Below are 26,810 nucleotides of genomic sequence, written 5' to 3' on the forward strand. Positions count from 1 at the left end.
GTGGATTGCTTCTCTTTAATCTCCCCTCTTTGATGAATAAACATACAGCCCACTTTATATACATTACGTTGTTATATTTTAAAATATCGAACAGCAAACGGTAACCCTTTACACCAGCGAACACAACTCAAACGGCGCAGAAAACAGTGGATGTATATTTTTGGTTCTTTGAGGGTGAGGAGGGTGGTGGGTAGTGTTCAAGATAATAGATCAACAGAGATATACCTATTACTAATATCACTCATACCTTTTATGCAAGAGGGCACTAACATGTCATCTACATTATTTCATTTTCCAGAGTACAAAAATTAGCAATCGACATCCCTCTTTTTAGATACCTTTAAATTATTAGGATGCCAAAATTACCAAGGAGCTTTAGAGCAAGGAGACTTTAGAGCCAGGGTTTTTGTTCGGAGGGAGATGATTTTTTCGAGGGGTTACAAAAAAACTTTTTAAAAACAAATAAAAAATTTGTTTATATTCATTTTTGTTACATTTTTACGAGTCGGAAAAATTTTTAGGGGGAGGGGGTTCAAACCATGAATCCCCCCTCTGGATAATCTTACCTTAGACCCAGAGATGCTTGACTAGGGTAATGATGGATCAACTTTAATTCTAGCACAGATATTAATTGCAAGGAAGACGGAAGGCCATACTATTCAAAACATGCAAATTAATGCCGATCCTATGAGCATTTATAAGAACCAGTGAAAATCTTGAGCTTTTCAGAAATGACCCCCACCAATTCCCGGATCCTCCTTTTCCTTGAACCCCTAAGACAAAAGAAAAAATTAATAATAAAATATACTATACAAATCTTATATAGCTTTTATTCGTTTATAACTTCTTTAACATGTTCTGTAACAAATTCTTTTGACTCAAAATATCTTCAATATAGAATAAACTTCAACATATACAAACAAGATAAAAGACAAAATGATACACAGCAAAACTTTCGTACTTTTGTCATAAAAAACCAAAAAAAAAACACATTAAAGAAATGAAATAAAAAAAAACATAAATGAACAAGGTTTATTCTAAATAATACAAAATTCTTACACACATCACAACTTCGGTGTATCACACATACAACTTGTATGCTGAAGCACAAATATAGCTTTTATTTTGGTATTAACTATAGTTCAAGTTTTGAGGTAAATATCTTTAATGAGAAATGAAGTTCAATATTTACATGTGAAATTAGATATGACGCATCTTTAGTAATTTTGAACGTAAAATACAAATAAACATGAAAACCTTTTTTCTTGGGGATAGCTTTACGTTCTAGTCGATGTGATGATCCCTCCTAGATTTTATTAAACTCATTTTTGTATCCTAGCAACCGGATGGTTGTTTCGAACTTTTTGTTAATCATTTTAGATTTTTTGTTTCATTTTAGAAAAACAGTCTGTGCTCTAGTCTTACGTGTTGGACCATTTTTTTGAAACGAAAAAAAGCACTTTTATTGTTTTTGAATCACATGGAATGAGTAGGTGGGCAAATGGGCATATTTAGCACAAGTACATGGGTACACTTAATACTTGTAACTTTTTTTTAGGGAAAGATAGAATTTCTAAAATAAAAAACAGGTACTCTTGTGGTTTCTAATACCTGGAATGGGCACGGGGGCAAATGGGGAAACTGGACGCAATTTCATAGGTACATGATTAATACTCGTAACCTCATTTTAGGGAAGGAGTTCTAAGGAAAATAGCACGAAAGAGAAAAAGACAGACTGTGTTTATGAAATGGAATAAAGTTACTTTTGTTGTTTCTGAATCAAAGGGTATGGGTATGTGGGCAAATGGGGAAATTGGGCACAAGCATATGGATTCACTTAATGCTTGTAAACATTTTAAGGGAAGGGGGTTAAAGGAAAATAGCAGGGAAGACTAAAGACCTTATGCTAGTTCTTATATTTTGAATCATGTGGAATGGGCACATGGGCAAATGGACACAAGTACATGGGTACACTTTATACTTGTGAGCATAAAGGAAGTTCCAATGTAGGGAAGGAGCTTTAAGGAGAAGAACACGAAAGACTAGACCACAGAAAATTTTTCTGAATGAAATAAAGCGCTTCTGTTATTTTTGTATCGCATGGAATGGGTAAATTGGAAAAATAGGCAAATTGGACACAAGTAGGCCTATTTGGGTATATTTTGTACTTTTAATCTCCTTCAGACAATGAGTTCTAAGGAGAAGAACGTGAAAGACTAGAGTGCAGACCGAGTCTCTGAAATGAAGCAAAGCGTTTTTGCTAATTTTGGGTTATATGGAATGAGCACATGGGCAAAATGGGAAGATTGGGCACAAGTAAATGGGACAATTTTAGAATTTTTTCACTGAAGATAAACAAAAAATTCGAACAACCATCCAAGTGATAGGATACAAAAATGAGTGTAATAAGACGCAGAAGTGATTATCACATCGACTAGAACGTAACGTTTTCTCCAATAAAAAAAAAGACCACATCTCACATTTTTTGAAATCTAAAATAGAAAATACATCTTAGTGGCTTCTAAGAGGGCACAGATTAGCAGCAATAAATCTAAGGGTGTTCTTCTAACCTTACATTTTTTAACCTAACCTTTAATTTGTTGAAATTTAAAGTGGAAAATACATAAGGATTTTAAGAAAGAGCAGTGTAGCAGCAATAAATCAAAAGCTGTCCTACTAACCTCACATTTTTTTTTTAAATTTAAAGCGGAAAATACAAAAGGATTTTAAGAACGAACAGTGTAGCAGCAATTAATCAAAAGATGTTTTACTAACCTTACATTTTTAGTTTGTGACATTTTCCAACATGATTCTCACATTTTTTGAAACTTAAAGTGGAAATTACAAACAGTTTTTAAGAGGGAACAGTCTAGCAACAATAAATCTCAAGGTACTCTACTAAAATACCAAGAAAACAGAAGCCAAAATGTCTTTGGTTATTTTTACTGTGATTGACAATTGTTTTTTTTTTACAGAGAAGATTTTTTTTGCCACCAAAGATAAGTAAAAGATGGGAGAGAAAGAAAAGAAGATAGGGGACAGCAAGGTGATAGGAGATTCAAAGAATCTTAAGACACTAAGTACACTAAGCTCATGATTCTTTTTAACCAATATTTTCCGAAAAACTGAAGAGTATTCTCCAACTGAGAGGATTTTCAGGGCACAACAAAACGAAAATGGGCGTAATAATGAATAGATAAAAAAGAAAAGAGTCAAAGCCAAAAATATTACTAAAATGAAAATGCTGAAGTTTTTAGTTTCCAAGAACACTTGTGATTCGTGTGAAAGCGAAAAGATTTCAAGTTCAGCTGACAATAAACCAAAAAAGGGAAAAACACTTAAATAAGCGTGAAGAAAGAGAAGAAAATAAGAAGTAAAAACAAGCATAAAGCAAATCCAGCAAGGTAAAACAAAATAGAACTATTACAAACGAACAAAGAGAACAATACGCAATGGCATATTAAAACCTTGTATCTTACCTTCTCAAACGGAATATATGTACAACTCAAACAAAAAGTAGAAATTAAAAGGGCAAGAAAAACATAAAAAAGGATAATTAGCCACAAATATAGCTGGTATAAGACATAAAACAACAATAAAATATAAGGCCAAACTGAAAAGATTGGTGTTTTAGCTCCATAGAAACGAAAAAAGACAATAAAAATATGAAAATGGCCAAAATATGAAGATCAGCAAGAGAAACATGAAAAAAAAAACACTGAAAAATGAAAAAACTTAAAACATTGGAAATTAATAGCGATTCCTTGACAAGAAAAATTTCCGAAGTTTCATTCTTTCCTTTACAACAGAATTAGAAATGTCTGAAAGACTTTCTTTGGATCTACTTGAGCCACAATTCGACAACGCTGGTTCAATATTTTCCGGAAACTGAAAAAGAAGAAAAGTAAGACATACAAAATATTTACAAAAACGTCAAATTCATAAAGTTTTAAGATTCGCAAAATTTATATTACAAATTAAAAGCTACGAGCCGAAGAAAACTTACGTGATTTTCGGAAAAGGAGGGGAGGGGTAACATCTCCTTTTTTGAAGATGAGGATTATACCTTTGAAGATGTTCCAGGGGAAATTCTCAGCGGGGATGGAATTATCCCGGAGAATTTTGCGTGAGGGAGGGGGAAAGAATTTTCCGCCGAAGAAATTCTGAATAGGTTAATTTTCCGCAGGATAAACTTACCATTGGGCAGGGGGATATTTCACGGAAAAATTTTCCACGAAGAGGGGTTTTTCGTAATTATATGATAAACGATAGGAAAATTAAATGAAAAACGAGTCTTTTTCAAATGAAAATAGACTAAGGAGAATTTTCAAGAAAACGAGGAAAGGAATAGCATCCAGGGTATTTCAATATGGACCAAATACCACAGGAATAAAAAGAAAAAAAAGAAGATGAATTAAAAAAATATGTATTAGACAAGGATTTTGTATATTTTTAATTTTATAGAGCATAATTTTTAAAAAAGAGAACTTTCCGGGCGGAAATGTCCGCAGAAAACTTCCAGCGAGGGTAGAATTATCCGGGGGTGGGAGGTATTTTACGCGAAAAGAACTTTCCATAGGGAAAATTTTCTATGAATGGGGGAGGTGAATTTCCCGGCATTATTTGAAAAAATATTGGAAAATAACTCTTTACGCTAGAGTTCGACTTTTTGTCCCAATTCGGAAATCTGGCCGTTTAGATAGAAAAAGAAGTACCTTTTTTAAAGTACTAAAAACCCTTAGCATGAAGATCGAAGTATTGAGAAGAGGGGAGCTCCCCTTATATACAGAATACTTTCTGTTCGTTACTTTCAGTGAAAAAAACTACGTTTTTTATATTTACTATAATCAAAGACCTCAGTTTAGTTACACATCCTCCAAAATCGAACCTCCAAATGAACACTGGAGTCTAAAGCCAACATGGGGCAAAAAAAAAAAAAAAAAAAAAAAAAAAAAAAAAAAAAAAAAAAAAAAAAAAAAAAAAAAAACAGATACACCCTTCTGCTTTAAGCATGACATTGGGGTAAATGAATGAAGAGGTCACTTTTAGTAAACATCAATTCCAAATGAATCAAACACCTTGAAATGGAGTCTAACAACGAAATTTAGACCCCATTCAGAAAAGTCAGATAAGCGCTTTCGTTTTAAGTATGACGTAAATAAGAGACACTAAACGGAGTTTAAAAACCAATTTGAGACTCAATTTTGGAATGGGACCTACATAATCCCAAATTGGATTATAAATCCTATATATTGTACAATTTTCGAATATCAAACAGTGCGTAACGTATAAAGACAACTTGACCAAGTTCAAAATGTAGCACTGAATTTGAGCTGCGTGTGGGGTTGCTTGGTAAGTATACCTTCGAAACAGACTGAGCTTGATGGAAATAAAATTGACAATAATGGTCTATTGTTTCTTATTTTGCTTCGGGATAATGCTATTATGTTGTTTTATTGTGTATGAATTACTTATATAAGTTTTTTTTTCGGTACACGGTTTCACCCTTCTGCTTATTATAGATTTACTTATTGTTTTTTTTTGTTCTTTGTTTTTGTTAATTTTTGCTCTTTTATTGTTTTTTGTTCTTTATTTTTGTTATTTTTTTCTCTTCTATTTTTTGTTCTTTTTTTGTTAGTACACACCCTCGTAAGCGACGCTTTTGGTGTGCTACCGATTGATTTTATTTTTTTTTTTTTTTTTTTTTTAATAAATTGATGGTACTACTTATTAAAAAAAAACTAGCCGGTCCTGGGCGATGAGCCAAAGTCAAAAGTTGCAACATTGCTTGGTCGCCAAGTGGAATCTCCGTGTTTTAATTCGATTTCATGAGATTAATAAATATTGGGAACTTACTTCTTTACTTTACTCGTAGCAAAAAGAAAGTTCCTAATGAGGAAAAATTTTCGGTTTGTTTATATTGCCAGGTTAATTAAAAATATAGTTACCACATTTCGTTATTTTTACCGGCTTATATTATCAGGTTAACTGATGTTGATCAACAAATCTAGACATACAAGGAAATACAATTTCTGAAGAGGCAATATATTTATTTTATTATTTTATCCTTTGTTATTTTCATTAAATTTTTTTTTTCACTTGTTGTCATTCGTTGTTCATATTTATAACTAAACACAAAAATAGGCCTCGAAGAGGTGTTTAGTCGGGGCTGGGGTGGTTGCACCCACTTTTGTCACCTGGTGTACATCTTGAAGCACCAGTTGTCCTGGTAACCTACATATGGCAAACGTCCATTACGTTATGCAGCTTAGCACAAGGCGAGGCAAATTTTGCGCCCCGCGTTCCACCCTTTCAACATACGTGGCGCACTCAACCGGGTGTGCACAATTCTTAAATGCAAACTCTTTGAATGCACTCACCCGTTGGTGACCCTACAACTTATTTTTGGTTCTCTTTAATTACTAAATTTTGGCAACTGTTCCGGATGGAATTCTTTTCTTTCGTAGCTGTCGTTTTTATGTTGTTTTTAGCTGCGCAATTTTCACGAACTTTCAACGGGACTATATAAATTACTCCATTTTTCAATAACATTCCAATGATATGTCTTGGCAATGAGGTAAACCTTGCTAATGACCGTAATTCTTTTCTTCGCAAACTAGAACTAATAGCACGTGAGGGTGGGGTTTGATCGTTGGGAGGGGAGTTTATCGCTCGAACCTAGTCCCCCTACCAACAAGAAAAATTGTCTAAAATTACTTACTTTTAGAATATACTTAAGGGTGTGACAGCACCCACAAGTTTACATGTAATAAAAACACTTACGAAGGCAATTTAAATTGTACTAATTTAAATAAATGTAATTTCTGCTCGTCCTATTTTCCATTTCAGTCTATACTTTCTTGCGGAGCAAATTATTATTACTATTTTTTTTAATCTTGCAAGAGATGGCCACAAAAGCGTTTTTTTTTTTTATTATTTTCAAACAGTTCGTGATAACGAACTGTAAATAAGGAGCGACGTGGCTGAATAACAACCAAAACTCTAAATATATAAAGTCCGTTAAGTTTAATGTTACCAATCAAAAGTTAGAAGCCTGAGAAAGTTTACACAATTTTAAAAAAAGGAGAAACACCACAAAAGCGTCAAGCGATCTAAAAAAAATCTCCCAGGGGTAATAGTATCCAATCAGTGATTCTAGGATATCAGGAGACTCATTTGAACGGAAATCAAAAGTTATAGTGCCCTTTTCCAGTGATCAAATAGATTGGAGGGCAGCTAGCCCCGTCCCACGCCTCTTTTGCCCAAAGTTGTCCGATCAAAGTTTTGAGATAGCCGTTTTGTTCAGCATAGTTAAAAGGTCCAGTAACTATACTTTTGGGAATAACATAAACCCCTGCCCCAGGGGAAAGGACTAATTTACAATTTTTACCCACATACATAATATTTACTACTGGGGAGTATACAGACTTCTGTTTTTGGAGGGGAGGAAATTTCTCCTCGAAAGTATTTTCTAGGTATACTGGGGGAATTTGCCACAATTTCTTTACGATATTCTTTTATTTCGTCCGACTTTATCTTTGACGACAATATTTATCATGTAGAGATGTTCCGGGAAAATTTTCAGCGGGTTATATCCATGTGGGGAGGGATTTTCAACGGGAAAAATTCTCCATGGGGGAATTTTCTACGGGGAAACTTTCAACTGGGATGAGAGTATTTTTAGGTCAACGGAAGGGGAATATCCGACATGATTTGAAACAATCAGAAACTTCACTTTTTTTCAAATGAAAATATGCCAAGGAGAATTTTACAGATGGAATCACCCGTAAGAAATTTCCTGGTGAAGGTGTATTTTACGTGAAAGGAACTTTACTTTAAGGAATTTTCGGTGGTGGGGGGATTTTTCATGGAGGGAAGCTGGATTTTTCTCTCTTTATGCTAAAGTTTGACGTTTGGTCCCAATTCTTTACGAAAGACTCCTAAAACACAAAGACTGTTTAAATAGAATAGGAAACTTTTCTAAAAGTCTAGAATACTTTAGCATGAAGAGCAAGGTATTGAGGAGGGGGCAGCCACCCTCATATATAGAATAAAGTCGTCTGTCCGTTTTGAGTTTAATGTTGGTCTTTACTTTCAGTTGAAAAACATTTCTTTATTTAATCAAAGAAAACCTTCAATTCATATTATGTAACTTAATTTTTGTTTTGAGGAATAATTTTTAATAATTACTCGAAAACAACTTTCGGTATAGTCGCCTTTCAGGATACTAAGGCTTCAAATTACTACTACTACTACTATAAACAACTAAGTATATCTCCTACATCCCAATTTTTGTTAAATTCTGCTTTATTGCAAATTCTTTCACCATTACAATTCTGAGGGGGTGGGGGTGGTATGAACCTATTGCGTCTCTCGCCAACTTTTGACCGAATCACAAGCTGCCTCAGTTTTTGTATCGGAACAGATCTTTAGAAAGGTTTTGCGAAGAGTCATCTGGTTTTTGGGGCAAGTTAATACTAATAGAAGAATGGCTGAACATGGTTGCAATAGACTAAACCTCGTTTTCAAATTTCCCACGGTAACCTTCACGGATGTCTTCCATTCTATTTACTTCGAAAACTTAGAAGGGTTTCTACTGATTTTGCCCTATGGAACACGGCAAAGACTATGGAAGGGCATGTAATCAAATGGGAAGGTAAAACTCTCCTGGACCTAAATTATGCAGATGATTTGAGTTTCCTAGATGAAAAAATGTTAGCAAAATGAATGAATTGTTGGAGGTTTGGAAAATTGGGTGATGTTGGGTCACCAGAAGATCGATCAAATGGATAGCTTTACTTACTTTGGTATTATTATTAGTAAATACAGTGGATGGGTGAAGACACAAAGAGTAGAATAGCAAAGCCCAGGTTTCTTTTACAGTTGAAGAAGTCTAAAAGAATAGAAAAATAAGTCTGCGAAAGGTAAGTCGAAGCTACAGTGATAGCAGCGGTCCAGTATGGTTCCGAAACGTGGGCGCTTCGTAAGACGGAGGAGGGTTTGTTAGCTACTTTCCAAAGGAACTATGTATGGATAGTTTCGGGTACCTGTTTTTCTGGCCGTACATCAAATGACAAGCTGTGCGAGAAAATGTGGTTCTATCCCAATTTATGGGGCTATAATGAGAAAAAAGTTGAAAAGACTAGGACACCCTTCGTGGATGAAGGATGACAAATTTCCAAAGATTGTCCGTTTCAGCCATTCATCTGGGGGCCAAACGAAAAGTGGGACGCCCCCGAATGGGAAGGGAAGAAGTCACAAGGAAGAATTTATAGGAAATCAGAACTTCTCGGGAGTTGGAAAAGAGAGAAGATTTGAACTGATCTGGAGTGTAGGAGTGTATGCAGCTTTGTTGGAAGAAGGCAGTTAAGCGCTGCAGTAAGTTGTTGCTATTAGTAGTATAATCTTTAGATTATAACTACTTAAGTTTCCACCCTAATTCAAATATTAGCCCCCACCCTAATTCAAATATTAGCAACATAAGCTAAATCAAAGTGAAAAATATGATCGGAGTGGGTAATCCCTAGCTGTAGCCCTCCCGCCACCACACTCGGCGTAGCTGAAAGAGTCTCCCCTCCAAAAAACGGTTCTGAGGAGCTAGTTTGATCTTATATGCGCGATTGGCTAGAAACTTTCAGCAAGTCTGTTGTCGGCAACATTTCAAATATACCCAGTTGTATGTAATAAATCAAACAAGTGCTTAAAATGCACCTCTTCAATAGTTGAAAATACTGCTACCACTAACAGCAACTCACTGCAGCACCGAGCCGTCTGAGGCACAAACAGCTACACACGCTCCTCCTCCATTCCAATCTACTCAAAGCTTCAATATTTACAACCTCCCAAGAAGTTCCCATTTCCCTTAAATATTTTCTTATGACATCCTCCCACCTTATTCGATGACGAACTGATTTTTGTTTCGCCCTAGACGGTTGGCCAACAAACACAGTCTTTAGCAATTTGTCATCCTTCATCCACAGAACGTGTCTCAGCCATCTCATCCTTTCTCTCTTTATAGCCCTAGAAAGAAGGATTGAACCACATTTTTCGCAGAGATTACTGTTTGAGATACTTTCAGTCAGTCATGTGCCCAAAAACCCCCACAGGCAATTCTTCTGGATAACATCTAGCAAATCTTCCTCCGTTTTTCGTAGTGCCTACAATTCAGAACCATATTCGACCACTGTTATCACAATAGATTCCGATATTCTAACCTTGGTTCACAGACTTACCTTCTTATCCTTTGAAAATACACCTCTCCAGATATAGATCTCTGCCTCATTTGAACCTCATTTGGAAGAAAATACCTCATTTGAAAAAAGTTTCATATATACCCTTTCGTCTTCGACAAATTTAAGGCTACTCTTTGGGATCTGATTTTAACTCTGTTTCAAGGTTACTGCTTGTGAACCGATTTAGGACCTGCTTGGCGAATAGAACTGAATTACAACATGTCAAATTCGACATAATAGAGATTGAAAATACCAAAGCCAAACAGACTTACGACATCTTAAAGCATATATGTTATGTACCTAATACAAAAGGATATGATCCGCTATTTTAACTCGGGTTGAAGTATCAGAAACTCATGGAGACTCGAGGCATTCATTATTTTGGAATTGTTTTGTCCAACACTTACACTTATTAATCACAAGCTTTATTATGCTTAGCCTAGGAGTGTGCCCAGAATTTATTTCTGGGAGAGGAATTTTTTGAAGGGGAAGGGGGATAATAATAACATATTTCATTTGATAATTTGAATAAGAAGTACCGAGATAGTCAGGGGAATTTAGGATTTCAAGGGGAACCAAGGTACCCTCGTAAGTCCCTGTCTTGGTTATACTATAGAGGTTGTTTCGGTTTTTCTTGGTACTTGGTAATCAGGTAAGCTTATGTCCTCATTCAACTAAATGTTTATTATAACATCAATATAAGAATCATATATTTCCTCTTCCGTATTTCCTCTTTTTCCATTAAAATTCCTTAGCTCTATTTGTGCAATCTCCTGTTTTTATTTCATCACTTTATCTGTCAAATCTTGATATTGACCTTCTGTTTTACAAACAATAGAGAAGAGCGATTGGAAGAATAAGAAAGAATAGAATTCTATTAGAAATGCTCGCCAAATTGAACTGAGCCAGAAATAAGTTTGGGTTCATCCAGGAGAGATTGGACAACGGACTGGAATGTAATAAACTCACACATGGTTCAGCATAATCTGTCAAAAGCAATAGTAACACCTAATATGTTTGGAAAAGAAACAATCTCTGGCTAAGGGAAACTACGTCAGCCAGGGACGCGGGAATCGTTTTAAAGAGGCGGGGGATGGGGTATTGTTAAAAAAAATATATGATACTTTTAATAATAATTTAAAAGAATTTAGCAAAAGTTTAGTTGTTTTTTTTTGGGGGGGGGCGTGGTTCCCAAGGTTCATCTCCTATGTGCATTCCATTTTAAAGTGGAAATGTTAGTAGTAAAGTATGATCTTCTACCTGTGGCGTATATATATATGTATATATATATATATATATATATATATATATATATATATATATATATATATATATATATATATATATATATAAAATGGGGGACTTCAATTTTTAATCGCAAAGACCTACATAGATAGTTACAAGATGAGTTCACTGGCCAAAAAATGTAACTACGCTGAACAAAATGGCTATCTCACAAGTTTAATTGGATGTGATTGGGGCAATTTTAGCAATTGTCAGTTCCTATTATGGCTTTGTCTTGTTAGACAATTACTTTCTGGGGCGAATTTTGATTTTTTTAATTTGATGGTTGCTCATGATCTTTTCCTAACACGTGTAAATATTCCAACACGTGTTACGAGTCATTCAGCCACTCTTATTGACAATATTTTTGTTGGTTCTAAGTATCTGGACCGTAGTTATGCCGATGTGGTTCTATACCCTTGTTCGGACCATTTCCCAGTTGTTGGAGCGGTACCTTGTGGTCGAATAAAAAGAAATAAAATAAAAAAAGTAATGACTAGGTCATTGAAAAAGGTGAATTTACAGAGGTTTGGTGAAGAGTTGAGTACCATTGATTTTAGTGAGATTATGGATATGAAAGATAACGCTTCTGGTGCATTTGATCGTATGATGGGGGTCGTACAGCCAATTTATGATAAGACTTGCCCAGTGAAATGAAACCCCGTAAGTGTGAACCCAGGAAGCCCTGGATAACTATTGAAATTCTTAAAGTGTCAGATTTGAGAAATCAAGCGTATGTGGAATATTTAAATAGTGAATGTGCCATTAAACTGGAAGAATTCAAAATAATACGCAACAAAGTAAACTCGATGAGAAGAAAGGCTAAAAAAGAATACTTTGCCAACCAATTGAGTTTAAATAAGGATAATACTAAAATAATTTGGAAAGTTATTAATGACCTATTGGGAAAAGAGAAAGAAGCTCTACCTAATTCGCTACTGATTTAAGGTGAACTTGTTAATGATTAAATAAAAAAACAAGTTTTTTGAAATGAAAGTAAGGAGCGACATTAAAACTTAAAACGAACAGAAATTACTCCGTATATGAAAGGGGCTTTTTCTCCTCGACACCTCGCTCTTTACGCTAAAGTTTTTTATTGTTCTAAAAAGTAGAGTTGCGAGAAAGAATCAAACTTTAGCGCAAGGAGCGGGGTGTCGAGGAGGAAAAGCCCCTTTCATATACGGAGTAATTTCTGTTCGTTTTAAGTTTTAATGTCGCTCCTTACTTTCATTTCAAAAAACTTGTTTTTTTTTATTTAATTTCTGAAAGTTTTTGAATTAATGCATGTCTGATTTTGGCTCTCTGTACATAAATTATTAAAATGAAATTTGCATATTAATTCTTTTTTTGGCTTAATGGCTTTTTCTTAGTTTTGATCAGACGATTTGGAGAAATAAGGGGTGGGGAAGGAGGCCTAGTTGCCCTCCAATTTTTCGGTTACTTAAAAAGGTAACTAGATCTTGTAATTTTTAATGAACGTTTTTATTAGTAAAAAATACACGTAACTTAAGAATTAACTTACGTAACAAACTTTTATATTCTTATTTTTTGATTATATATATGAGGGGGTTGGTCCCCTCGTTAATACCTCGCTCTTCACACTAAATATTGTTTTGTCCCAATTCTTTAAGAATGACCCCTGAATCAGAAAGGCCGTAGAATAAATAGTTGAAATTACTTAAAATTGTTTTAGCATAAAGAGCGAAGTATTTATCTCCTCCTAAATACCTCGCTTTTTATGCTAAAGTATTCTTAGAACCCCTCATATGCGTAATAATCTCTGTTCGTTTTAAGTTTTAATGCTTCTCCTTACTTTCAATTGAAAAAACCTTTTCATGTTTACAATTTCATTGTTTTTTTTAATAGTATGCTAGAAAATCCTGCGCCCTTTTCATTGAGTTTCTCTTCCCCCATGAAATATTCCTCCAAGGAAAGATCCTCCCATATAGACCCCTTCCCTGAACCCCACAACCAAACCAAAAAAAAAACCTGATAACGTCGGTACACTTCCCAGTAACTATTACTGTATGTAAACATTGGTCAAAGTTTGTAACTTGCAGCCCCTCCCCTAGGGACTGTGGGGGGTAGGTCATCCCCAAAGACATAGTTATTATAGTTTTCGACTATGCGGAACAAAATGGCTATCTCAAAATTTTGATTCGTTGACTTTGGGAAAAAAATGAGCGTGGGAGGGGGCCTAGGTGCCCTCCAATTTTTTGGTCACTTAAAAAGGGCACTAGAACTTTTCATTTCCGTTAGAATGAGCCCTCTTGCAACACTCTAGGACCACTTGGTCGATACCATGACCCCTGGAAAAAAAACAACAGAACAAATAAACACGAACCCTTGATTTGTCTTTTGGCAAAAAATACGAAATTCCACATTTTTGTAGATTGGACCTTGAAATTTTTTCGTTAAGATCCTATGACTTTTAGGGGGTGTTACTCCCTATTTTCCAAAATAAGGCAAATTTTCTCAGGCTCGTAACTTTTGATGACAAAGACTAAATTTGATTAAACTTATATATTTAAAATCAGCATAAAAATCCGATTCTTTTGATATATCTTTCAGCATCAAAATTCCGTTTTTTAGAGTTTCGTTTACTATTGAGCCGGGTCGCTCCTTACTACAATTCGTTACCACGAACTGTTTGATGAAATAAGTATCACGACTAAATTTGCTGATTTTTCTTCAAGTGTTGGGCAAAATGTACAGGCGCAAGGATTGGTGAACTTTAGTAATGATTTAGTGAAAGATGAATTTGTGGATGATAGAGGAATCGGAAATGAAATTGAATTTCAGCCTTGTACTGGAGATGAAATTCTGAGTACGAGAATAAATTTGGAAAATAATGCTATGGAGATTTAGCCGCTAAGACTATGAATAGGTGAAGTTGAAGAGGTTCCCCCCCCCTCTTTGTCTCCCAAAATTTTCAGGCCAAAATTTTGTAAAATTTTCATTTATAAACAAAAGTTTCATTTATTATCAAAAATTCTCAGTTATTAAACCTGAATTACATATTTACGAGTAGGAAAAACATTTTTTTTTGGAAGGGGGAGGGGTATAATAAAATCCCTAACCCTTCCCCTGAACATGGCCTCGATAGCATTCTCAAATTCTACGTGTAAAACCTGAAAAAGACCTCGCAGTGGTCTATAGCCGAAATATATTTTTGGCAGAATAATTTTTTTTTCCTTATATCGGTCCTGCAAATGATGTGCAATACCTGGTAAGAAAACAGCAATAGTCAAACAGTTCGTGGTAACGAACTGTAGTAAGGAGTGACCCAGCTCAATAGTAAACGAAAATCTAAAAACGGAATTTTGATGCTAAAAGATACATCAAAAGAATCGAATTTTCATGTTGATTTTAAATATATAAGTTTCATCAAGTTTAATCTTTTTCATCGAAAGTTACGAGCCTGAGAAAATTTGCCTTATTTTGGAAAATAGGGGAAAACACCCAATAAAAGTCAAAGAATCTTAACAAAAATCACACCATCGCATTCAGCGTATCAGAGAACCCTAGAGCGAAAATTTCAAGCTCCTATCTACAAACATGTGGAATTTCGTATTTTTTGCCAGAAGACAGATTACGGGTGCGTGTTTATTTGTTTTTTTTTTCCCAGGGGTCATCACATCGACCAAGTGGCCCTAGAATGTCGCAAGAGGGCTCATTCTAACGGAAATGAAAAGTTCTAGTGCCCTTTTTAAGTGGCCAAAAAATTGGAGGGCACCTAGGCCCCCTCCCACACTCATTTTTTCCAAAGTCAATGGATCAAAATTTTGAGATAGCCATTTTTTTCGCATAATCGAATACCATAACAACTATGTCTTTGGGATGACTCAGTCCCCCACAGTCTCTGGGGGAAGGGCTGCAAGTTACAAACTTTGTCCAGTGTTTACATACAGTAATGGTTATTGCGAAGTGTACAGACGTTTTCAGGGAGATTTTTTTTTGGTTTGGGGGTGGGGCTGAGGGGTTTTGGCTACGTGGGAGGATCTTTCCTTGGAGGAATATGTCATGAGGGAAGAGAAATTCAATGAAAAGGGCGCGAGATTCCCTAGCATTACTATAATAAAAAACTGAAAAACTAAACATGAAAAAGTTTTTTCAACTGAAAGTAAGGAGTAACATTGAAGCTTAAAATGAACAGAGATTATTACGTATATGAGGGGTTCTAAAAATACTTTAGCATAAAGATCGGGGTATTTAGGAGGAGATAAATATCTTACTCTTTATGCTAAAGTATTTTTAGTAATTTCAACTATTTATTCTACGGCCTTTCTGATTCATGGGTAATTCTTAAAGAATTGGGACAAAACTTAAGATTTAGTGTAAAGAGCGAGGCATTAACGAGGGGACAAAGCCCCTCATATACATAATAAAAAATATAAGAATATAAAAGTTTGTTACGTAAGTTAATTCTTAAGTTACGTATATTTTTTACTAATAAAAACGTTCGTTAGAAATTAAAAGTTCTAGTTGTCTTTTTAAGTAACCGAAAAATTGGAGGGCAACTACGCCTTCTTCCCCACCCCTTATTTCTCGAAACAGTCTGATCAAAACTAAGAGAAAGCCATTTAGCAAAAAAAAAGAATTAATATACAAATTTCATTTAAATAATTTATGTGCGGAGAGCCAAAATCAAAAATGCATTAATTAAAAACGTTCAGAAATTAAATAAAAAAGTAGTCTTTTTTTAACTGAAAGTAAGGAGTGATATTAAAACTTAAAACGAATAAAAATTACTCCGTATATGAAATGGGTTGCACCCTCTGCAATCCCTCACTCTTTACGCTAAAGGTTAACTTTTTGCCCCAATTCTATTTTATAAAACAATAAAAAACTTTAGCGTAATGAGCAAGGCGTTGAGGAAGGGACAACTCATTTCATATACGGAGTAATTTCTGTTCGTTTTAAGTTTGAATATCACTCCTAACTTTCAGTTAAAAAAACTAGTTTTTGACTTTTAGGGGGTGTTTTCCCCTATTTTACAAAATAAGGCAAATTTTCTCAGGCTCGTAACTTTTGATGATAAAGATTAAATTTGATGAAACTTATATATTTAAAGTTTCATCAACTTTAATCTTTGAAAAGATTAATTATTAATGAAATGACTTTGAAAAGTCATTTCATTTCATTAATGATTAATGAAATGACGAATTTTCATGCGAATTTTCGCATTAAAATTCGATTCTTTTGATGTATCTTTTAGCATCAAAATTCCGTTTTTTAGAGTTTCGTTTACTATTGAGCCGGGTCGCTCCTTACTACGGTTCGTTACCACGAACTGTTTGACATTTTGCAGACTTTAATCAACATCTCAGTTTACAGCAACAAATTTAGGGCATGCAGCCTAGCAAGACCATCTTACGACCCAAGGTAAAGTTAGGCCCATTGTAACTGGAATTCAAAAATGGGTTTTCAAAGATTATGTTTAATGAAAAAGATTGTATAACTGAAACTAGTTGAGATACGGGATAACTTTTTATTCTGACTGAACACAGTCTTTGGGCAAACAACGATCTATAGTAACCGAAATTTTGAAAACGTGTTTTTAAAGAAACTGTTTAGTCACAAACGTTTTTTAATTAACATTTCTTTCAAAATACACTTTTAATCAGGATTCAGTAGAACACCAGTTTATAACTATACAGCTTGTGGGGAGGAGGAGGTCAGACGCAGCACAGTAGCATCGCCTAAGTAAAGAGCCACATACATTACATACAGTATTTAACTATTTGTTGTTTTTCTCCCGGCTACTTCGTATCGAAGATATGGTCGGATAAGTTTGGAAAGGAGCTCATTCGATTTTAAATTGAAAGTCCTAGTGATCTTTTTAAGAAACGAAAGTGATTGGACGGCAATTAGTCCCCTTATTCAGTCCCTTTTTGCAGCCCACCCACCGTGACCCCCCCCAAGAATTCTGACATAAATTTGGAGATAACAATTTTTTTCGGAACAGTCAAAAGGTAAAAAAAAATATACTTCATGAGATGACAGTAAACCTCACGCTCTTTGGCAAGGACCATAGATCATGCAAATTGCCATGGCTATATTACAATAACCATAAATTAATTAATTAATTAATTACTATTGTATATATATATATATATATATATATATATATATATATATAGTTATTATTATTTTTGTTATTATCATTATTGTTATTTATTATTATTAATTGTTATCATTATCATAATTATATTAATTAATTAACTAAATTAATTGCTATAAATAATGTAAATTAACTAAATTACAATTTTTTAAAATGGACTTTAAGGTCAAAAGTGATGTGCTTGTTTTATCTTGGATGTCCAGTTGCTCACAAATTTTTTCGTCTCTAAACGATCAGATTTTTTTTTGTAGTTGAGGAAGAGGGGACAGAAACAGGCCAAAAATTTTTTCCCCCTGATAGGTTTAAAACTTCCATCAGAAAATGGACTATGAAGAAGCTAATAAAAAAAAAATGTTTGGGGCATCCTTCCCCGAAAATGGGGCCCAAAAAGTCAAAAAACTTTTTCCAATCGTTTCAAAACCCTTGTTTGTTCCTGGTTCAACCGGTAACTCTCCTACCCAAAAATAAAATTATGTGTACGTGCCTTGTCAAAAAACAAAAACTCAAATAAAACAAAAATCACGTGGCAGTGCCAAACAGCTATTTTGCACATTTGCAAACTTTTTTTTGTTGGAACAAATTTCATGGCATCTTTTTCCTTGAAGAATGACAGCCATATTTAAGTCCAAGAGCTAAACATAATAACAAATTGAGACAATAAACGCTCGATTAAACTGAAGAAAAAACACATAAGAAATAAGACATAAGAAGAAATAACACACACGAAGGTCCGTATAATGCCAATTTATTGATTAACAAGCGTAACATCAGTCAGTAAAAGACAATTTTATAGTGTTATTTCACCTACATGTTGGACTAGGGTTGCCACAGCCGGCGATTCATCACTAAACTTTATGGCTTTTTTTAATTTATTTTAGAAGGCAGGACGTGTTTGATACCAGGAGTCCAGCCACCTGATGTACGGCAAACATAATTCTATCGTTACACTAGTTTCCGATGGTTTTTTCTTGCTACAGGTGGCAACCATGCATTCAACTTTTAAAGTCGTGCATACTTCTAATGGTAACAGCAGGCACGTACGCAGGAATTTTTTAGGGGGAAGAGCCCAAAACCTTCGAAACAGCAGATATAAAGTAGCACTTTTTTTTATTTAGTAACGCAAACAGCACGTATATCGGAAAATACAGATTAACTTTAATGTGTAGTATTGTAACGGATGGGGGGAAGAGGACTGAAGCCTCATAAGTACGTTTTAGGCTCAGGTTATGTTAATAGCGATTTAGAACCAGTGATATATCTATTATATCCCACTGAAAGGGAAATTTTAGGGTTAACAGTGCAATACTAGTGCTGTGGGGGTAGTTCTTCTATTGCAAAAACGTAGATTTTAATGAAAAATGATAGTTTCCAAAATTGATCCATTAAAAGTTGTACTTTATCCTGAAAAGGGGGGATAAACGCCTTAATATAAAGGATAATTTTATTTTGCTGTGGAAAGCAAACTCTCTTAACAAAAAAAAATAACAGTACAATTGCTAATTACTTCAAAAAGGGTAAAAAGTTAGACAGAAAATGGGTTAATAAATGGGCTTGACTTGACCAGATAATTGCATGCTGTAAAATCCCCCAAAAAGGGCTTCACACATGTATCTAGATTCTTAATAAATGTCCTACTTTTGCCAGAAATCCCAAGAAACCATGGGGAAATAAAGCATTTCATAAAATTTTGGTGGGGGAGGCCGGGCCCGAAGGCCCCCCCCCCTGCGTATGTGCCAAGGTAACAGCCCAAGATATTATGTCATAGACTATACTTACCCATAGGGAGGAATCCCCTACACAATTAATACGACGGACTCGTTTCAAACGCAATTTTTTTTATAAAGATGTTATTAATGATAATGAATCTTTCGGTTTTTATCAGTTAAGATTTTCATTACCTCATGCATATAAGTGGACCGTACCCTCAAAATCTTAATTTTTCACAAGAATGACAAAGGTGGGAGCCTGTCCCCAAACATTGGTTGAAAGATTACTGAATCATAGAAATTTAGGGAAACAAATACAAAATTTTGTGCGGTTTGGCCTACAAAAAGGAAAAGAAAAAAAATTCAGACACAAAGCCACCATTACTATTCTCTTTTTTGTGACGTATGATTTCTATATTTCCTATAAAAAAAATTAATGATAGGTCAATCTTTTTCATTAAGACAGAGAAAAGCGGTTTCAGCAAAAGAAATATTCTGTTAAATAATTTTTTCAAAAAAAATTACGTTATTAAGGTTTCACCCATTATTATAAATGTTCATTTCACTTTATTAAATATTCTAGCTTATCTCCTTCTGCAGAGCATATTAAGATTTGTGTCATCAGGTATTTCAAATTGAAAAGCAAGCGGGAGGTGCGTTAATGAAGCTTGTCAGGAATTCTTGGCGTGTAATTGAAAGAAAAGTTTTCTTTCCATTTCAAAGTGACAGCTTTTGAGCGCTAAATTTCCACCTCAAAAGTTCCAAGTTTTTTTTTTATAAGGGGAATTTTTTTTAGAAATATGACAATGAAAAATGATGTGCCAAGACACATAGAAGAGCAAAAACAAATCCATGAGCTTTTGAAAACCAGAAAGAAAGATTCATCGTAAGGTTCCATGGGCACTAGCTCGGACAAAAGAAAGACATTTGGCAAAATTAAACGGGGATTTGAAACTTAGCAATCAATCGTCGAAGAAACTGCAACCATGACTCAAAGCGGCCGTCAAATTAGTGGTTTAAACTCTTTTTGGAATCCCACCCGTTATGAAAAATTCTAACTACGCCAAATGAAGGGGGTGAGAACGGCGTGTCGAACGAGAACCAAAAGCCAATCCATGAGATTTCAAAAGCCATAAAGAAAAACAATATATGCGCATTAACTAGGAAGAGAGAAAAACATTTGACGAAATTCTAAGAAGAATTTGCAACCCGACTAAAGAACTTCGAAAAAGCTGCATCCGACAAGTCAGAGTAGGCACCAAGCCAGTTTTTAAAATGCTTGTGCAAGTCCCAACCTAGTACAAATTCTAGGTACGCCCATGAACGGGGCGCAAAATGCCTTGCCGATACATACACAGGAGCCAAAAGCATAAGCTTTCGAAAACAAAAAATTAAAAGGCTTCATTATAACGTCGCACAAAAGAAAATCATCAGCAAAAAGTCAGAGGAGGATTTGAACCATGGGAAGGGTTTTGAAGACATGGTCGGAAACGGACAAAGATGATTAAAGGTCACCGAATAAGCAACCTGTTACTTTCCCCAAGAAACCCACAGAATTGTTGAAGACGTGGATTCCGGTCCCCGGCTAATGTCAGAAATCAATTCAAACATTTCCCCGAGAATTCGTCGAAGGGATAATTAGATCCTTGCATTGTGAAAAAACTTCTTACTAAAAAAAAAAAAAATTCTAGCTTCCATAGTTTTACAACAAACTCTACCTAAGCATACGGACAGAATTGTTGAAGACATGGATTCTGTTTCCGGATACTTAATTGTCGGATACCAGTTCAACTACTTTGCCTGAAACTTTAGCGATGGGATAATTAATTTATCTAAATTTAATAGCAGTTTTACAAAAAAGTTTATAAACCTAGCTTTACTATTTTCTCAGTTTACTCTAACCAAGCAAACACAAATAGCTGAAGACATGTACTCAAGTTCCAGTTACTGCTGGATATAAATCAAACACATTTTAACAAAACTTTTTAAGAGCAAAAATTAGAAAATAGATTGTTTTTCTATGCACATCGTAAATCGGAAATAATACCTATGATGTTCATATCGTAACTTCATGAGTATTTTTCTTTTTCTTTTTTTTTGTATAGAGTTGCTCCTAACATTTTTCAGATAGATTTAGATAGCAAAAGAATTTCAAATTCAATGGTTGCAAAAGCTTGAGTGTGCGATAGGGGAAGAAGGAGAAGAGAAAAACATAATTTATTTTACTCTTGAATTTTAAACCAACATATCTCAACATCTTACACAGCTGGTAAAGACCTAGTGCCTAATGAGACTAGACTGTCAGGTTTTTTGTCAAAATATTAACACTATGTAAAAGTCAATTTGACAGATAATGAAAGATGCTCTGGCGTCAAAATGACAAAAATATTCAACTGGGATAAATCATACAAAAGACAGGAGGCGTAGTCAGAAGGAATAATATTCCAAAGCAAAATAATGTATAGGTATAAATATATTAAAACAACTTCCCCCTATATTTGTGCTCTCATCCGTTCTCGAACAGAATCCTTAAAGTTCCATACAAAGATACCCAAAACAAAATTATTTTCGGCTCCTTGGACTTGTCTTAGGCCACGAATTTTAGGTTTTTTTCTTTTGGTTGTTTCAAATTAGCAAGTTAATTGAACAGTGTTACATACTCAAAATGCCACATATACTCAAAATGCCACATATACTCAAAATGCCACAAATGCCACATATAGTTAAAATTTACAGCACTGTGCAAGCGTAAAAATTCAAAAATTATTAATCTCTTTATTCTCAGACATACTACATTTTCAAAAGAAAAATGTACCTTCTTAAGCTGTTTGTTACCATGTAGTTTGGCCCTTTTTTTTGCTGATTTTCATTAGTTTATTTATTTATTTTTTATTATTTTTTTTATTCTATTTTCTTTTTGTGGTGGCCATTACAAGCGAAAACTGCACGAGCATTAATGGAGTTCTTTTATCGTTAAAAATTGCATTCCCGATTTTTCCTAATTTTCTACAGTACATATTGTTGTGTAAGTTTCCACTTAACCAATTCAAACAGTGAGATATGATTTTTACTCTGCCGGGTAGTTCAATCTGTACCTCATAAATAATGACAATATTCTGTAAAATTCTTCAGTGTGTGCCTAGTTAAGCAAGTAACAAAAGAAGAAGCCCAAGGAATCCCATAGTATTCGTCTTCCATCATTGTCTTTTTTAAAGACCACATCCATGGTGATGGTGCCCAGTCTGTGGCATTGCATCTCTGATGTCGAATACCAAAAAGAAAGGAAGTCCACAGAAGAGTATGGAATTTCTCACCCGCAATTAGGTTCGTTTTTAAACATTACATCCAGGATGAAGGTGACCTGTTCGTGAGGCATTTAACAGTCTGTGGCATTGATTGTCTGATGCCGGATGTCTTCAAGGGGGAAGTCCACGGAATACCACACCATTCTTCTCGAATCATTAGGGTATTTTTAAAGGTGACGAGTAGAATGATGTTGCTCTGTCCATAGTGTAGGTAACAATCTGCGGTATTGATTTTCTGATGGCGGCTGTCTTCAAGGGAGGAAGTTAGTGGAAAACCAAAACAATCTTCTCTCGTCATTAAGATTTATTAGACATCAGGACAAGAATTATTCTTATCTGTCCAAGGTACATGTATTTATCTGTGGTATTGACACTCTGATGTCGGATGTCTAAAAGAGAGGAAGTCCATCGAAAACCATTGCAATCTTCTCCCATCATTAGGCTTTTTTACCCATGACGTTAGGGTAATGGTGACCTGTGCTTGGGGCACGTAACAGTCCGTGGCATTGATCGTCTCGTATCAGATTTCTTAAAGTGAGGAAATCCACGGAACACCATAACATTCTTCTCCCGTTATTAAAGTGGTTTTTAAACGTCACGACTAGAATGATTGTGATCTGTCCACCATGTATGTAGCTATCTGTAGCATTGATATACCGACACCGGACGTCTTCAAGGGAGGAATTCCATGGAAACCGTAATATTCTTCTACCTTCATTGCAGTTTTTTTCTACATAACGACCCAGATGATCGTGATCTGTCCAAGATCCAACTGTCTGTGGTATTAATGCTCTGATGTCAGATGTCTAAACGAAAAGATATTCAAGGTATACCATAATATTATTCTCCCATGCCCATGATTCTACTTTTAATTCGGATCATAGATCTCTTTAGAGTTGGTATTCTTACTCTGAAAAAAAATAACCATCGAGTTTGACCGTTTTAAATGACTTTATACCGTTTTAAAATTATCTAAAATAAACCTTTCCGTTATTAATCCCCCTCCCTCCAAGAGAAATTCCGGCGTACATACTTGATTGCAACTACTAACACTACTACAAACTCTTCGCAACACACAACCGTCTGAGGACAAAAATTACATAAAGCTGTGTAGATTTCTCGACAATATTTGTCAGGAAGGGCCCTGTCGGGGGACCCTGGGGAAGGTAAGAAATTTAATTTCAAAAAATTATCACATGCCTAGAAGGACCGAATCCGCATTTTGGAGTCACAAAACCAAAAAAATGAAAAATAAAATCATAAAAATAGCACAACAACTAAAAACCTGGTTAAACAATGCCAAAAACAACAAAAAGGCAAAGCCATTCATTAGTAAAAAAAAAAGGAAAATTAAGCGGCAAAATATCAGAAAGTTATTAAGTTAAAACTAAAACAAAACTCAAAAAGAGTGAGATAAAATTAGCGTTGCAAAAGTTTAAAAGAGAACATATAAACAAGGGGAGGGAACAAAAGAGAAAAAAGATAACCATCGAGTTTGACCGTTTTAAATGACCCTCCCCCCCCCCAAAAAAAAACAACACAATTATTACACGAAAACACGATTCAAGTATTCTCGGAGAGTCGTATGTTGGATCAGACTAATCTATCTTCCGTCCATCCCAAAAATCACAACAAAAATTAAAAAATGTTTGCACAAAAAATAATCTGTATATATTTTTCAGTAATAATTTTAAAATCTTACATTTCTTAAACTCCGGTAAAGATAAAACCCCAGTTATTCACCAAAGAGGGGTTTATCAAATACCATGTGACTATGGCAATTACTATGTTGGCAGGATTTTTTTTTTTAAATGTGGAGTTAAAATTTTTGAGAAACTAGGAAGAGAAACTGGCGAGGCCAGAACCACCACTACCACAGACTTCTCTTCCTATTCTCTAAAGAATTCAAATATAAAAAAAAACCTGTGCTTTGGCTATTCTACTTTAAACATTTTCAATGCATCCAGCATTTTTACTAATCATTTACCCAGGTAAATTATTTTTACCCAGTAATCTATTCACTTCAGTGCCAAATACCCCTTTAAAAAAAATCCTGATAATAGATCAGACTGATTTGTGTCGAAGCAACCATTTGGAGTGGTGTGTGTATTGAGCCCCGTACGATACTAAAAAAAAAGTTATACGACGAAGATTTCTGCGGGAATAAGAAATGAGGATATTGAGAAAGAAACTATTACATATGAATTCCTCGGAGACGTAACCAGTAATCAAAAACAGCAAAAAGGAACAAAAATACTGAAAACCTCAAAACAAATAACTATTAAAACTATTCCATAAACGTACACTAAAGGAGCTTGAATACTGTCACCCGTTTTCTAGAAGCAGTATTTTAAGGGTAAAATCCAAGTTTTTATTCCTCAATACGCAAGTCAAATCTTCCCCAATAAGAAAGAAACAATGGTAAAAAACATTGCAGGTTACTTTTCATAAATAATGTAAGTCTGAATTCCTGGCAAAAAATATGAAAATCGTTTGGGACAGAGGAAAGGGGTATAATTTAATGAGAAGTATGTTTTCATACACATAGGGGTCATAGCCGAAGTAAAAGTAAAAAAAAAAAAAAAAAAAAATTAGAAAAACCAGAATTTTTGATCAGCTCAACTATTTTTATTATGAAAAAATCATGAATACTACTACTACAACTACTAATACTAACAACTCACCGCAGCACGAAGCCGCCTGAGGCCAGCACAGCTACACACGCTCCTCCTCCATCCCAATCTATTCAAAACCTCCCTCTTTACACCCTCTCAGGAAGTTCCTATTTCTTTTAAATCTTTCTTTATGACACTTCCCACCTCAGGCGAAGACGAATAAACTGTATACAAACTAATAATACTCTGATTCTCTATCGTTAGCATTGGGGAGTCCTATTGGGAAGGTCCAGCTCTAAGGAAACCCACTCTGATGTTTAACTTTTCTTACTCCTGACTTTTCATTATATCCTCTTTTTGGCTGAGGACGGCAAATGGCTATACAACTAATACCTACTGCTACTGCCTGTAGAGAAAGTGACCAAAGACATAACAGTCTTTTGTAGTTCTAATACAATATATACCATTCCTTATCGTACGAGCAATCGAAAGGCAACTACAGCAGTGGACTGAAATAGATAGCTAAACAAGAACACTAAGAAAACATGAAAAGGAAAACAAAAAGAATAAAAAAAGAATGTAAAAACCAAATAAAACTCGGATAAAGAGCTGAAAGAAAGCGGGATGATAAATAGAATTAAGTTCTTACCTCGTAAGGGTCCTTTTCAAAAGACTGACTCTTCTTTGACGAGTAGGAAGGAGTGGAAGGACCCGGGCAAACTTGAATTCCAAATTGACTAACAGACTGTGATGGATTTGAATGCATTTGGTGAATTTGTTGCTGAGTTATAGGAACCTAGAATAAGGTAGTTTAGATTAGAGTTAGAAAACTCTCTTAAAAATTTAAAAAAGAACACAAAAGCAAGATTAGAAAGCGCAATGCTGTTAAATTAGGAAATCAAAACTAGAATGCACTTCATAAAACTTTCTTTTCAAAAAGGCTATACACTACCTGTTAAGGGAGAAATAGAGAGTTTAAGACAGAGAAAGAAGGGGAGAGGAAGAGAGAAAGACGGAAAGTTAGAACGGTCAGAAACCAAATAAAAAACATTTTTTTGGACTGAAAGTAAGGAGAAACGTTAAAACTTAAAACGAACATAAATCAATCTGTTTACGAGGGGTGCTTTCTTTTCCTCAACCCTCACTTTGATGCTCAAGTTATACTTATTGTCCTAATCCTAAATAAAGCCTGTTGAATTCAAATAAGAAGCACTTTCAAAGAACTTCAAGACTTTAGCGTAGAGAGTGAGAGATTAGGAAGGGACAGGACAGACTAATCGACATATACAGACCAATTTTTATTCGTTTTAAGTTTCATTATTGCTCCTTAATTTTAGTTGAAAAAAATTCTTTTCTTAATTTCATTTTTCTGAAGATCATAATGATAAAAATGGAGATGGTTAGATTCAAATAAGAGCTCCATATCTATGTATATTTGTGCCAAAGAAAATGTTTTCAGGCCAATTTGGCGATTGGATATATCTTCTTTGGGTGCTTCTGAATTTTCTATTATCTTTTTTTATTATTTTTTTTTTTCTGAGAAT

At 34.7% G+C, this 26,810-nt stretch overlaps 1 protein-coding gene across 1 annotated transcript in view; it reads right to left on the reverse strand.

Moving 5' to 3' along the window:
- Positions 1-816: 816 nt before the first annotated feature.
- The window catches only part of LOC136039595 (uncharacterized), a 210,282-nt gene continuing 184,288 nt past the window's right edge, over positions 817-26,810 (reverse strand). The window contains exons 16-17 of the mRNA XM_065723457.1: positions 25,916-26,062; positions 817-3,888 (exon numbers count right to left, since the gene is read on the reverse strand). Of these exons, the coding sequence (XP_065579529.1) occupies positions 3,751-3,888; positions 25,916-26,062 (285 nt within the window). The 3' untranslated portion in view covers positions 817-3,750. The remainder of the gene's footprint in view (positions 3,889-25,915; positions 26,063-26,810) is intronic.

This window comes from Artemia franciscana, chromosome 19 (genome assembly GCF_032884065.1).
Source record: "Artemia franciscana chromosome 19, ASM3288406v1, whole genome shotgun sequence".
In the NCBI taxonomy this organism is placed as follows: domain Eukaryota; kingdom Metazoa; phylum Arthropoda; class Branchiopoda; order Anostraca; family Artemiidae; genus Artemia; species Artemia franciscana.